At 52.4% G+C, this 14,355-nt stretch overlaps 1 protein-coding gene across 1 annotated transcript; it reads right to left on the reverse strand.

The window, feature by feature from the left end:
• Window positions 1-6,794: 6,794 nt before the first annotated feature.
• MYMK (myomaker, myoblast fusion factor) lies at window positions 6,795-14,327 on the reverse strand. Its single transcript, XM_050320011.1, is given in 6 exon segments — window positions 6,795-6,984; window positions 7,990-8,106; window positions 8,803-8,951; window positions 11,321-11,435; window positions 13,880-14,125; window positions 14,127-14,327. Coding segments are annotated over 6 exon segments (975 nt in total). The 3' UTR covers window positions 6,795-6,837.
• Window positions 14,328-14,355: the final 28 nt, after the last annotated feature.

A 14,355-nucleotide genomic window follows, 5' to 3' on the forward strand; every position in this document is an offset into this window, starting at 1 on the left:
CTCAGTGCTCTGTTGAGTGATACTCACAGGAGAGGGGAAGGGTTCTGGCTTGCAGAGAAATAACCCCCTGACCCCCCATCCTCACACCCAGCCCTGCTCCAGGATGCTCCAGGGCCACGGGGCTGGTGAGTGCCAGAATACAAACTGTCTGCACCAAGTGCCCCACAGAACCCGGGTGATGACAATTTTAAATGAGTGAGAGGTTGAAAAATAATGAGTGAGATTTTTTTAAAGGGTCACCTTGGCCAGGGAGGCAAAAATTCTTCCCTGAGCGAGTGAGATGCTTTAGGAACTGCCTTAACATTAATCCAAAACATGAGCCCAGCTCCAAATGAGTGGGACTTGGCAAGAGGGCTGGACACATTATCTTTAAATATAGGCAGGCATCCCGGAGGGTTTCTGGTGGTTTTCCTGGTCACTTTTTACTCCTCTGTCTCCCCCTCTGCTCCCCCTTCCTTGCATAATTCTCTCCATTTTAATGCCTCTTCCCACATTTTGGGTATGAAGTCTCCCCAGACCAGGCAGGGTTGCAAAACCTCAAGAGCTTTTGTGTCGGGATGTTTTGCTTGCTGGGGCACTTTTCCTCAGGAGAGCATTGCCCAGCTGTCCAATGACCTCTGTCCCAAGGAGGCTGCAGCTCCCAAGGGATGGAAAAAGCTTTTCAAAGGTGCAAACACCTCTGGCTTGCTGACTGGCGCTCTCATGGATCCCAAGCTGTGTAAAATTGCGGTGAGACCTTGTTTGCTTCTGACCCTTGGTGCAGTGACCCGAGCGGGTCCTCACCAGCCAGAGCAGCCCCAAAACCTCCTGTGCCAGGAGTGATGGTGCCCAGCATGTCAGGAGGTTTGTAACTTTGTTCCCTGAGGTGCTCAGCTCCCTTTATCCTGTTCCCACCTTAAACACGAGGCTGGGGGCTCACAGAAAACGAATGGGGCTCGGTTTAGGCTGGGAAGGAGCAGCAACGCCCCTTACCACCAAAGCAGCGAGGCTCAGGACCCTCTCAGACTTTGATGGTTGGAGATGTCTGGCCATGCAAAGACACATCTGTGTTTAATCCTCCCCTGTGTAACAGAGACTGGGACCAGGCAGAGCCACGGCAGCCCCTCACCATGTGCTGCAGGTATTTGTGCAGATGCATTTGAAGGGCCTTGGCAGTGCGGCGGTGCTAGACCAGTTAGAGCCACATGTTCTTGCAAATGCAGCTTCCTATTGACTTGTTAAACATTTGCTATTTATCAGATTTTGCTTTTAAACTGTCTGTAACAGTCTGGGAGAGGTTGTGTCAAAATCCCTTCCAGATGTGAAGGTGCTACCTGATACTTTGGTTATAACCTGGACCCTCTCCCCTGCTCCATTCAGATTAGCTCAACTACTGTGAAAATGGAAATGCAAATAAAGACATAAAGAGAATAGAGACGCGTGTAAAACTTCCCCCAAACCTTCCCTTTTACAGGCAAAACGATCCTGCCTTTATAAGGAGATTTGGAGTTTTATCAGTGGACATTTGCTTTGCTGGAAAACCAGAGGAAAGCAGGCGAGAGCAGCCACCATCCCTGTCTGCCCACTCGGGTGTTTTAAAAGCATAATTGACCTTTTTTTTTTTTTTTTCCTCCCCCATTTAAATAATGTTTCTTTGGGTCTGGGGCTTCCCAGACACATCAGCTCGTTTTATGAGCATCAGATGATGTGTGCAGCTGGAAACCCGAGCGGTTTCCTTGCATTTGGAGCACATGGATCAGATAACGATGGTTCATTAAAGGCTCATTGAAAGGCGGTCGCGAGGCTGGGAGCTTTCCTTGGGAGCACCCGCTCCGCAGACACGCTGCCCTGTCCCTCTCCAGGAGGAACTCTGGGGCCACAAGATATTCCCAGATTAAAACCAACTCCGTGGTATCTGTCAGATCGCATGCGGCCCGAGCCAGCTCCCATCGTAGCGAGGGAGGGTTTTTCCACTGACTTTAAGAGGCGCTGGAGCGGAGCCATCCTCTGTGTAATGCGGATCCGGGAGTGTGCGTGATGCACTGCATGATGACAGAATTTCTGGGAGATTGGCCTAAACCGAAAACCTTGGACCGCCGCTCCCTGGGACCGCTCCGCCGGAGGAGCGGGGAGGCTGGAGACACCGAGCCTGGACCCGGAGCAGGGTTTTGCAGCTGTGAAAGCATCCCAGCAAGAGCCGAGCGATCCCGGCTGCTCCGCATCTGCCCTTCCCCGCGCCGGGGACTCGGCGCTGGCGTTTGGTCGCTTGGGTTGAGGCCACGGCCGCGTCCGTGTCCGGTGCTGCCGGGGGGAGTGGACACCTGCGAGGGTGTGAGGGGCTCCCTGCCTGAACCCTCTGGGAGCCAAGTGGTTCAGCTTGTCTGTGGTGCTGCAGCCGAGCTCCTCCACCCCCCAAAAACACCCCAGTGCTGCCGAGCAGCGCCAGGAATGGGCTGCCCTGGCCACACCAGCTGGGCTGGAGAGCCTGTTTGGAAATCTTGGTGAGAGGAAGGAGAAACCTGCCGGACCATTGAATGGCATTTTGAGCAAAGCCCTGATGCATCAATGTGTTTTTCTCTCGTTAGTGCTGGGTTAGGCTGCTCTGCACCCACGCAGGAGGTAGCACTTGACTCCTGTGGTTGTGTCTGCCCTAACTCCACCCTGTGCTGCTTCAGAGAAGCACCAGCCATGGAAAATCCCACCCCGCACTTCCCTTGTGCCTCCTGACTCTTAAGAAGAGCAGGAGATCTTTGTACACCCAAACAGCATGTTTACTGGGGCTGGAATAGCTGGAAAGAAGCTGAGAGATGCCAAGTGATCTCAAATATGTGCTTCAGTTGCTCCATCTCCCCTTTTCTCCAGGCTGATGGACAAGGCTGGTTTCTCATAGTGCATCTGCACCATGTCCCAGGGTTGTGGAGCCCCAGGTCTGTGTGGGACAATGGTGGAGACTCCCCTTTTCTCCTGGAGACCTCTTGTATCCCTGTCACGGGACGCAGACATCTCCTGCACATCAGAACCAGAGGGCAAGGGAGGACCTCAGGGCAAGGCCCCTCCCTGGGACATCCCACAGAGCTCCTGCCCCTACCACCACTCTTGAATTTCCAGGGGATCTTTGGTTTCTTTGGCAATTCCAGGGAGGAGACAGGACTTCTCTGGTAGTCCTGGTGGATGCATCTCCTTGGGCTGTCCATCACTGCTCCTGAGGAGCTCCATGTGCCTCAGGAGGGAACAACAGCACTTTTGGATAGGATAGCACCACCATGGCCTGAGGGCACCAAAGTGGTTAAAAGGAAAACCTTGGCTCCATGGTCTGAGTTAATCTGGCCAGGCTCACAACCTGAACATGCATGGAGGAACAGCAGTGTGAGGGTGAGGAGGGAAAATCAGCATGTGGAAAAAAACCTCTGAAGCTGTCTTTCAAAATCACATGGTGATAAGGCATTTTCTGGAGTGCCCCATGCAGCTGGCAGCAGAAACTGGGCTTTAATGTTTGGGTCTGGCTAGTTTTTCACTTTCTGCAGCCAAAGGGATCTGGATCAAGTTTGCCTGGAAGATTAGCTGGCACTGAGCCTGACTAGACATCTCTGGAAACCTCTCCTCCAGCAGGAGTAGGTCCTAATTCCCCTCTCAGCCAGCCCTGCCGTAGGCAAGCGTGGGGGAACATGTGTGCCCTGGAGGGGACAATTCCACCAGCCCTCTCCCCTCTGGCACGCTGGCTCCCTGCTCCTCCTGCAGTGGGAGTGCTGGGAGAGTGCAGAGGTGAGTGAGACCCCAGAGGATCACTGCCACCCTGCTCCCTGCACGGTGGGGGTGATGCCCCACAGCCCGAGGGGCGGGATGGCAGCACGGAGCCTCGGCACCAGCACCCAGCTGTTGTGGCTTTGCATCAACCCTCGCCTAGGGACGCGTGTCCTTCATGTGGTCTGTCCTGCTGCTGGAACTGGGTTGGGAAACGGGGTACATGGGAGCCCCCCAAGCAGGGCAGGCCTCCCCCAGTGCCAGCTCCGGGGCAGATGTGCCCCAGCCGCTGCACACCGGATTTGGCACCGGCTGCGCTGTCCGACCACATCTGAGCTGCCAGCTCCGGGGCAGAGCCGGCGGGGGATGGAGGCATGGGAAGAGATGCCATGCAATGCCATCCTCAGGGGGTCAGTGGGCACCCCATGCTGACCCAGACACAAAGCAAATGGCATTTTGTGCCTGGGGAGGCCTGGCAGAGCAGGGGAGGCTGGTGAGCTCCGCCGCTGCTCTGGGAGCAGATGCCGATGCCTCCGGAGCGGAAAGCCCGGTCCCTCCCCTCTCATTCCTTTTTTCCTTTTTTCTGTCTTCTTTTTCTTCCCCCCTCCCCTCTCTGGGCTGATCTTAAAGAAGCCCAGGCGGTTTGGGCTTCGTGAAACCCAAATGCCTTTTGCAGCATCAAGCCTGGATCCCATAAGTAATATCCCAGCGCTGGAGAATAAGACAGTATATGAAGTAGACGGGGAGCTATAAAGACGCTTTAAAAGGGGCAATAAAAGTTTTGGGTTTCATATCGTCTTACCAAAGAAGAGAATAACAGAGAAGCAGGAAATTTCAGTAGCAGACATGACAAAGGTCACAGCACTCAGACTGCACCTTAGACGAAAACACCTACTCTTATGAAAACAGCCAGAATTTTTGGCAGGGGCTCAAGAGCTCTTACAGGCAAAACTCTCGGCAGCGCTAAAAGGTTACAAGAGACTGTTTTGTCTACGTTGCTGTAGATGTTTATAATATTTCCCTGCATCAGTGTTGCAGGGGATATCCTGCCTGGGATAGCGAATTCAGTCCCTGCACCTTCCTCCCGGTGCCGGGTGCTGCCCCCAGCACGGGGCTGATGCTGTGACAGGGACCCTGTGGATGTGCCCAGGTGTGTTTCTGTCCCAAGGCTGGGTGCTGGTCCTGCACTGGGGTGCAAAAGGATGGATAGTTGTTTCAATCAGAGCAGCACATCAGCAGGGAGAGGGGACAAAGCAAGCCTTGCCTGGAATTTTGCTGTATGCAGAACATTTCTGGTTTTTTTTTTTTTTTTTGTGTAACACCTGAGTACAGGTGGAAGCAGAAGCTTTCATTTACTCAGCTGGCCCTCAGGTAACGTGCCCTCCTTGTTTATGTGGGGTTTGCCCACCTTTGGCCCCTCCTGCTCAGCCCCAGTCAGGCGTTGTGATCACCCAGTACCCTCCTTGCAGCGCTGACCCACACAAGGCTCTCCCCATGCCCACACTGCCCACGTCCCCAGGGCTTTCTGCAGGGCTGTGCATGTCACTGCGGTCCAGGAGGGGACAAACAGCCCCAAAATGAGCTGTGTGGGTCAGGGTGCCTCTGATCAGTGGCTGCAGCAAGTAGCCATAGGTGTGTGTGGAGCGATGGAGGCTGCTGGCACTGCTGGTCAGGCTCCTGGGCAGTGTCAGCACTGAGTATTTGTGAGGTGATGAACACCCAGAGATGTGCTTGGGTGGCTCAGCCAGAGCCATGGGGTCTGTGGGATGCCCATATGAGTGACCCCTTGGGTCACCCTCAGAGGCAGCTCTTGCAGTCTGAATTAGGAGTAAGGGACTGTTTTTGGGCACACCCTGAGCAGTCCTCACATGTCAAAGTACTCCAGTGGCGTGCAAGCAATGGGGAAAGCCTTGCATGCAAACCCTTAGAGCATCTTGTAAACATGCTGGGGGCTGGATGCTGGAAAGGAATGGTGTGCTGTGTTGGTTTAGGTGCTGGAGAACCCTTTGAAAGCCTTTGCTAGCACTGCCTCTGTGTGCAGCTGCATCAGCTGTGCCACCACTTGCCAGTGACTCTTGGATAATGGGGAGTTCATAATTCATTTATATTTTTTTTGGAAGCCCATTCAGTTTTGGTTGTTGCCCCATTGCAGGAAGTTGCTCTGATGAATGACTGGGGTGGATTTCTCTTCCAGAGGAACCCAGGCTTAATGTGGGCTTTCTGTGGACATCACTGTATATCAATACTGCTCTAATTGTCCATGACATATAGTCTTGGCGTTTTTCCCAGACAGTCTAAATAAATCATACACTTCTGCTATAGTAAATAGTCTGTTAGAGGAGATGTTATAGGCTTACAGCTCTCCCCATCCCTCCAGGAGCTTCTTTTCTCTGCCTCTAATTTTCCATGTACTTTCCATACCAATGAGGCACCTGCTGCCTGTGCCTGCAGGTCTGTAAGGACAAAGTGCCCAATGTTGCAGGTCCCTCCAGGCTGGGGGGGGTGTGATGGCTGTGCCCAGAGCCCTGCTTTGGAACTGGCATCTCCCCTCAGCTGAACTGAGTGGAGCTGGAAAGTTTCCTGCCCCGCTTAAGAAATGCTGGCATTGCACACTTGCAAAGTCTGTGTTAGTATATATTATTTACATCAAGAGAATGCATAAATAGAACAGTCAATATCTCACAAAAATACAGGTTCTGTTAACTGGGTGTGCAAGGGACAGCCCAGGAGGCGACATAGCCCAGGAGTGCAGGGGTCTCCTGGGACAGGGGACAAGTCACAGCCCAGATGAGTCCTCCTCCAGGGAGAAGTATGGATATGTACCCAACTGGAAGTGCAACCTCTGCTAGGGCTGATAGTGGAAAGGTGAATCACAGAATGGTTTGGGTTGGAAGGGACCTGAAAGTCCATCTCACTTCAACCCTCCTGCCATGGGCAGGGACACCTTCCACTAGGCCAGGTTTCTCAGGGAAGAAAATCCCAGGATGGGTACAGAGCGGGTGGGAAGAGATGCCAGTGTGCCAGAGGAAAATGCAGAAGGCAGGCATTTTCCTTTTGGCTGAGCAGCTCCATTGCCCCAGGAGCAGGAACACGAGTGCCTGGCTTGCTCGGGGGGGCTCAAACGCAGCAGCAGAGCGTGGAGCAGTCGAGCCTGGCGGGGGTCCCGGCGCTCCCGGCCTTCTTGTTCTCCTTGGGCAGCAGCAGCACAAAGGCCATGGCCAAGGCACAGTGGTAGAAGCTGTGCACGTAGGTGTAATCCCACTCCTGCAAGCAGGAAAAGGGTTAGCAAGGTGTGGGAGCAGCGGTGCTGGGTGGGAGGGAGCTCATGTAGGTGCACGACACCAAAGTTCTACAAGTAGCCGGAAGGAAAGGAATAAAACAAATATTCCTGAACCTTCTGCCTCCCTTTGCTGTCAGAGAAGAAAGGATTTCCAGTTTAAAAAAAAAAAAAAAAAAAGAGGCAAAGTGGATTTAACATGTTCTAATTTGCACATTTCCCAATTCTTGAATGAAGTGTTTCATTACCCCGCGAAGGACGCGGCGGCGGGGCCGGGCCGCGCGGGGAGGCGGCCTCTTGCTAAGTGACGTTTTTATGTTCTGCTAGAATTTGCAATTACTAAAATGCTTTGAAAAATAATCCTGGGGGACGGCTGTGAGGTCGTATCTAGCGGCTCCCAATGCACAGAGCAGCCGTAACGGCGGGGCCGAGCGCAGGCAGCTGTGTCGGGGGGTTATCGCCTGCCCCGCGCCGGACGGACGGACAGGACGGACAGGCTGGCCAGAGGCGGGAGCAAAAGGATATAAACACAGCATCGAGTGCCCCTGGGAGTCAACTGAGAGTCTTTTCTTTGGCCTGAGCCAGCTCTGGATCCGGCCATGCCTGGGTTGTATCCAGTCCCTCTGTGAGGTGTCCTTAAGTCACCCGTGCCCAGTTTCCAAAAAAATCTCGCTTACACTTGACAAAGCCATTCTGAGGACCATGGATGCCTGAAGAAAACCTGTCCTATGTCCTTGTGACTCACTTAAGGGGGAAGAAGAGAGTGAGCATCACCCTGCATGACACTTGTTGTTGCACCTGTCCCTAATGGACCAGGGGCTGGGATGGGGACGGGCATCGAGGGACTGCATGCCAGCCCTGGAGCCCCACACCCAAGCTGGGCTCTGTCCAAGGCTGAATGCAGTCCAGCAGTGCGAAGGGGGAGGTCTCCTATCTTGGTAGTGTCCCTTACACCTTGTAAAGTCAGGGAGAGTGAGTGTGCAAACAGGTACCTCAAAGAAGAACCTCAGCATCAGCGCTAAAGCCCCGAAACAGAAGCCAGGACCAATCTGTTGGGTGTAGACACTCTTGTCTGGATAGAGCCCTTTCTTCTCTTTCATCTTCTGTAGCTGGAAGGAAGGAGAGAACACACCAAGTGCATTCAGCTCTGAACCCAGCTTAGGGAGTGTGTGCCCTCACAAACCCAGTCTCTGGGAGAGCAGACCTGCAGGCTGGGGGATGCACAGTGGTTCCATGCCTTGGTCTCCTCCTTGCCCACCCCCTCCCTGTGGTGGTGATTTTTTTTTTAGCTGCTGGCTGGCCAGTTAGATGGGCTCAGCCACCATTTATAGCTGGGACTTGCATCACTGTATTTCCACGATCCTTGGCAGCATCTTCCTGCAGTTTTTATCCCATCACTCCTTGCCCACTCCTGCTTCCCCACCTCATGCCTGACTGTCCCAGCTGGATTCGGGCAGACTGCAGGCAGATTCCTTCCCACTTTATCACCGTGTTTTATCCACATCTTCCCCTGGCTCTGGGGCAGTTTACCAGACCCCTCTGCCTCTGAGTAGCTGTAAAAACTCCATAAATACGTTCCTCCTGATTAGAAACGCAGGGAAGGGAGGTGTGGTGGATTGCTCAGACCGATTGAATCTGGCATTTATCACACAGGCTGCCTGCTGTCTGCCTGCTCTCTGCTCGGGTCGGAGGAGAAGTGCTGCCTAATCACCTCCGTGGCCTGTGCTGTGAGAGCTGGATCTGAAGGAGGGAACTGCTGGCCATCTGTGCAGGGCTCAGCCCCTTCCCTGCCCTGCCCCACGTACCCATTTCACAGTTATCACCAGCACTGCTGTCCCGATGGGCCCCGAGTAGACGCCGTAGCCCCAGCGGTCGTGGTAGATCCTCACGGCGATGGTGAGGACGCCGAACATGATGAAGGTCGATCGCTTTGGCTCGTCAAACTCTGCCAGGGCTGAGGGCACCGAGCACAGGGAGCATCAGCTCACGCACCCAGCGTTTTCCAGCTGCTCCCTAAAGCCTCACTGGGATCTGTCCCACCCACCCTGGGGACCCTCAGCGTTGCATCTGTCTGGTTTGCCTTTCTCGTGCCACACAGCTGGGGAAACTGAGGCAGGTGAGGGCAAAGTGAACCATCCTGAGGCAGCTGAGTGGTGGGTTTAGTAGCTGATTTTTGTGTTTTGTTTTAGTGTTGCATATGGAAGCTTAAAGGAGACTTCCCACCCAGAGAAACTGTGGATGTTGCATCCCTGGAAGTGTTCAAGGCCAGGTTGGACAGGGCTTAGAGTAACCTGGCCTAGTGGAAGGTGTCCCTGCCCAGGGAAGGGCAGTTGGAACGAGATGAGTTTTAAGGTCCCTCCCAACCTAAACCATTCTGTGATTCTGTGATTTCCCTTACCTGCCTAAAACCACACGTCAGAGGTAGATGGCGAGACACTTCCACCCAGCGATCCTGCAATCAGGTCTTGAGTTCATCCTCCATCTCCCACCCTCCCAAACTTGCCAGGTGGTCACCCCAGCACAGCCTCCATCCCACCACTCCAGCGGGACCGTGTGGTGGGGTCCATCCAGGCTGCCCGGCCACGCCGGCACCTGCCTGAGGATCGCGGGCTGGAAGTCGCCAGCGCGAGTAAATTATTAGAGGCTTTTGTTTAGCACAGAATGGGGTAATAACTGATAAAAGTTATGGATCCCCAGTGGGCTCCATGCTTTTCCAGCTTGCACAGCTGTGTTATGGCTGTCCTGGATTTGCATTCCGGGAAGCTTGCCCGAGGGTCTGCGTCCGCACATGTGCGCTCGGGCTTTACAAGCCACAGCGAGAGGCTTCCCTGGGCTTCAGTCACCGCACCTTCCATGTCCTTGGATCGTGGTTTTATAGGGAGTTTGGCTAAGGGATAATGTCCGCATTTTAATCTCTGTTGTTTCCCAGTGGGTCAATATTTTAAATCTTGTAGTCCAGGATTTTTTTTTTTTTTTTTTTTTTGCAGGGTTTTTGAATGCAATAATGAAGCAATCAAGTTGAATTTTGCTGCGAGGAGCCAAAGTGTCTGGATCAGCTCTGACCTACCCTGACACTGCTGTTATCCACTGGAAATGCCCTTTGGAGGTGATTTGCCTCATTGCCTTTTCTGGATGATCAGAGAGAGCACTGAGGTGCCATGTGCAGTGTGGGAGCCCACCCTGGGACTTGCATTTTGGAGGGACAGAGCCATTCCTAAGATTGATATTTTCCCCACTCTTTTCCCTGCATGGAAGGTTTATCCTGTCACATGCACTGGAAGGGGAATGCTGCTGCCTGTGGCAAAGGGAGGAGGGATGAACCTGTGCCTGGCAGAGGGGATGGGCCTTGCTCGTGGTGGACTCAGGATCTGCAGGAATCCCCATCCCAGCTGGAGATCCTGCACCATCCCTGGAGTCCTGAGGGGCAGAGGGGAAAGTCCTGTGGGCATTTTGGGGGTGTACATCAGAGTGCTGCTTCTTCAGTTTTGTCACATTTTTTTTTTAAATTTCTATTATGCTTTGTTTCAGTGGCAAATGAGGAGTAAAATAAAGTAAAAGGGAGTGAAATGAGTGTGGGAAAAGGAAAACTGAGCAAGAGAGCAAGGGGCGGGATTTCTAATAAAAAGGAAGTGAAACAAATTTCTGCTTTTTCTAAGCAGATCTAATATTTCCCATCAGCCCAGACTAGGCTTTGATAAATTAGGAAGATATATTTGTTCTGACACTTTGATTCTCATGCTACCAAGGGAAGTGGCAGGTTCTACATTTCCTAATGCCCCCAGGTCAGACAAGACAAGCTGATGGGCCCATTATGGGGAAAATGAGGGAAAATGGGAAATTCCCTGGTATATGAGGTTTCAAACTAAGTCATGTCATAGTCTTGTCCTGCCTTGAACTGAAGCACAAGGCTGCCAAACTGTTACTGTAATTTGAAGTAAATAATTCTGCTGCTATAAGGACATGCAAGACAAGAGCTGGTGCAGGCAGAGGAACACCAGACTAACACAAACACCAGGTGCCACAGCTCTGTTTGTAAGAGCAGAACCTCCCCCAGCCACCACTCAGGACAGTTTCATGTGTGCCTGGACCCCACTGACTGCAGTGACTGTCCAAGGCATTAATGATATAAAACAGGATTAACCCATAGCACAGGCTGACTTCCATAAGGGACAACCTCAGGGCTAAGTCCTGCAGATGACAGCTCAAAGGCAGCAGCTTTTCTGAGGATTGTACCCACTAACTATCCCACCAGCAATCCTGACGAATCCTGCCCTTCCTGCCAGTGCTGGTGCTCTGCAGGAACCACGGCAGCGCAGTGCTTACCCATCAGGGACACCCAGATGGACAGGGCTGTTCCATAGATGCTGAAGTACTCCAGGATGTCGTAGCGCATGAAGCACAGCACTGATAGGCCAGGGCCATCACACACATGGTAAAACTATTAAAAAAAAAAAAAAAGAAAAAAGGATTAGAAAACTAGTTCTTTACCCACAGACCAGCAGGGGTAAAGGATCTTATCAACTGGTTTGAAATACTGTGGCTGTTGGGAGGACAGCCAGCCGGGACAGAACAGTGTCAAATGCTCCAGGGTCACTGATATGCAGTAATGAATATATTTGGGAGATAATGTCACCATTCCCAATTGCAAATTACCCAAGAATCAGCATTCTTCTCTCTTAGTACAAACTAAGACAAGCTTTAATTTGCCTCTTGGTCTGTGCCAGAATTTGCAATCTGATGACCAAGCTGCTTTGAGCCGAGCCTTAGGCACTGGGGGACGTCCTCTCCAGCAGGAGGACTCTGGGGTTATGGTTCTAATTGCGAAAGATTCTTGTAAAACAATTCAGAATGAGTCTCCTGATGAAATGTGTATGGATGCCAGGTCACTGTCCAGGCTAAACAGGGTTTATACAGCCAGAGTCTGAATGCTGGGGAATTCACTCATTAGCGCATTCCCTTAAAAGCCTCTGGTTCCTGCCCATTAGCTCATTGATTAGGTTATTTGCAGAAAAACCCATTGTCATGCAACACAAACGCAAACCAAGCCAAGAGAAATTTTCCAGTGCAATCAGAGGAATGCTCCCAGTGTTTGCCTGGCGCTTGCCTTTTCCTCCCTCCCAGCTCTCAGCCCTGCAAGTTTTCTAGTGGCAGCACCAGCGTGCTCCACTGTTTCTGAAGAAGTCCCTTCTCTGCTTGGCAGGACGCCCTTGGAACGATCCTCGCTGTCACGGCCCAGCAGGGATGCTGATATTATTTATAATGGGAACTGCTGCGAGTCCTTTGGCTCGCTGCAGCTTCTAGAAAAGGTTGCACCACAGCAGTAATTCTTCTCTCTGTTTGAGATTGGGCTCGGGGAGTCTGGAGACAGGGGGAAGAAAGGGTGGAAGACAAAGAGCGTGTTTCTGGCCGGCGTCGCGGCACTTGTCTGCGATGGACACGTGCTTTCACTGCTCTGGCGAGGTCTCCTGGGGGAGGAGGAGTGGGATGCTACAAGAAAGGCAACAGCAGCAGCTGCTGCCCTTCCTAACCCCCCCCCCTCCTCCAAACACACTGGCAGCTGCCTCCCTTTCTTTCTCTTCCTTCCCTTCCCCGTGCACAGATATTTTGCCTCTTCCATCTCTTCGTCAGGGACCTGTTCCACCTCCCGTGGAAACACGTGCCAATTTTCCTATTGACTTCTCGGGGAGGTGGAGCAGACACAAACCCCTTGCAAAATGAAATTGTAGATGTCTGGCTTCCCTGGGGAGCTGGGGGAGGGGGGGGAGGGGAGTGGTGTGTGCTCGGAGATGTTTTTATATTAACTAGTCCTGTCATTTTGATAGAACTGGCAGAATTTCTCCCCCTGCACCGTGCTTTAATTTGGAGGCTCAAATGGTGGTGGATCCTTAGGAATAAGAGGCCAACCTTGTTGGGAGCCCTGCTGCTGTGAAAGAGCTTTTCACACCAGGAAGATCCTTTACCTACTCCCTGCCTCAGTTTCTTTGTGCAAGGGATGTGCCAACCCTCATGAGATGCCTTGAGATGGAAGTGAGTTAGAGGTAAATGCAATATCACTTGGGTTGCTGAACTGTTTTCTTCATATTCTGTAGCAGAGCATTGCCATACAGCTAAACAGGAGATTTTTCTCAGTGGGAATGCTGCTTTGGGTGCTCCACTGGTGTCTATCTGGAGTCACTTAGCAGGAATACAAAGCACAGGGCAGTGCACTGCTGGGAGCAGGAATAGCAATAGTTTGTATATGTACAGACAACTGACTTTCTCCACTCATTATTTTCACACAAAGCAATGCCAGGCGACTCAGAGCCTGGTGAAACACACATTTCAAAACACTCAACCCAGGTGAAGGGTTAATAATTATTTTCCTTGATAGCTCAGCAGCATGTTTTAGTCTCTCCCAGTGCAGAAACTCCCCTGACTCCAGCATTGCTCCCATCCCCAGCTGGCAGTTGCAAAATCAATAATTCAACTACTATGTGCTTTTGGCTAAAATGACAGAAGCATAGCAAGAGATTCTGGATGCAATTTAAAGCCCAAATTCAGCATGGCCACTTACCAGCTGTAAAACAAAGAGAAAAGCCTACTCCAAAGCATTGCAAATCAGTCAAGGCTCTTTGCACCCAGACCCTGTCTTAACTTCAGAACCATAAAACACCACTGAATCTATGTAAGGCCACCCTGTAGGACATCCTAAACTAAAGAATCAGATGATCAGCACCACCCGTGGTGGGAAATAACAGAAAATGGGTATTCTGGGGGCTGCACTCGCTGCTGTTGGGTGAGATCAGACACCCTTCCCAGGGGGGGGACCTGATGCAGGGGGTATTTGGGGGGGATAAAACATGCCAGGGGGGTGAGAGGGGAGGGTATATGGGGACATCTTACCGCCACGAAGAACATGGTGAAGAAGTAAACCATGGCTTCCATGTGGAAGCGCCGCTTGGCCGCGATGCTGATGGTGGGGAGGAAGACCAAGGTGCTGAGGGTGGGCAGAAGGAGCTTGGCCACCAGTGAACCCATGGGTGCCTTGTGAGCTGGAGACTCCCGGGACGGGGGTCTCTGTGAGCTGGACAGAGATGGTGGAGAAAGCAGCCGTGTCAAGTGTGCTTTAAAATTTAAATGCCCTGCGTGGCCGGGAGGGCTGTGGGCAGGGAACAGCTGCCGCCACCACAGCCGCCCCCTTCACTCCTGTCTCATCCCAAATTCCTGACGCAGCCGGTGGCTCCTGGCAGCAGGTGCTCTGCGTCCCCAAAATCGTCCTGGGCGTTTCTAAAGGAGCCAAGGGGAATGTTGTCCTTGCACGCCTTGTGCTGGGTGTTGGGCCGGGCTGCATGGTGGGTGAGGACGGTGGGTTTGCTTGC

The sequence above is a fragment of the Myiozetetes cayanensis genome, unplaced genomic scaffold, assembly GCF_022539395.1.
Source record: "Myiozetetes cayanensis isolate MyiCay16 unplaced genomic scaffold, myiCay2020 scf23, whole genome shotgun sequence".
In the NCBI taxonomy this organism is placed as follows: Eukaryota; Metazoa; Chordata; class Aves; order Passeriformes; family Tyrannidae; genus Myiozetetes; species Myiozetetes cayanensis.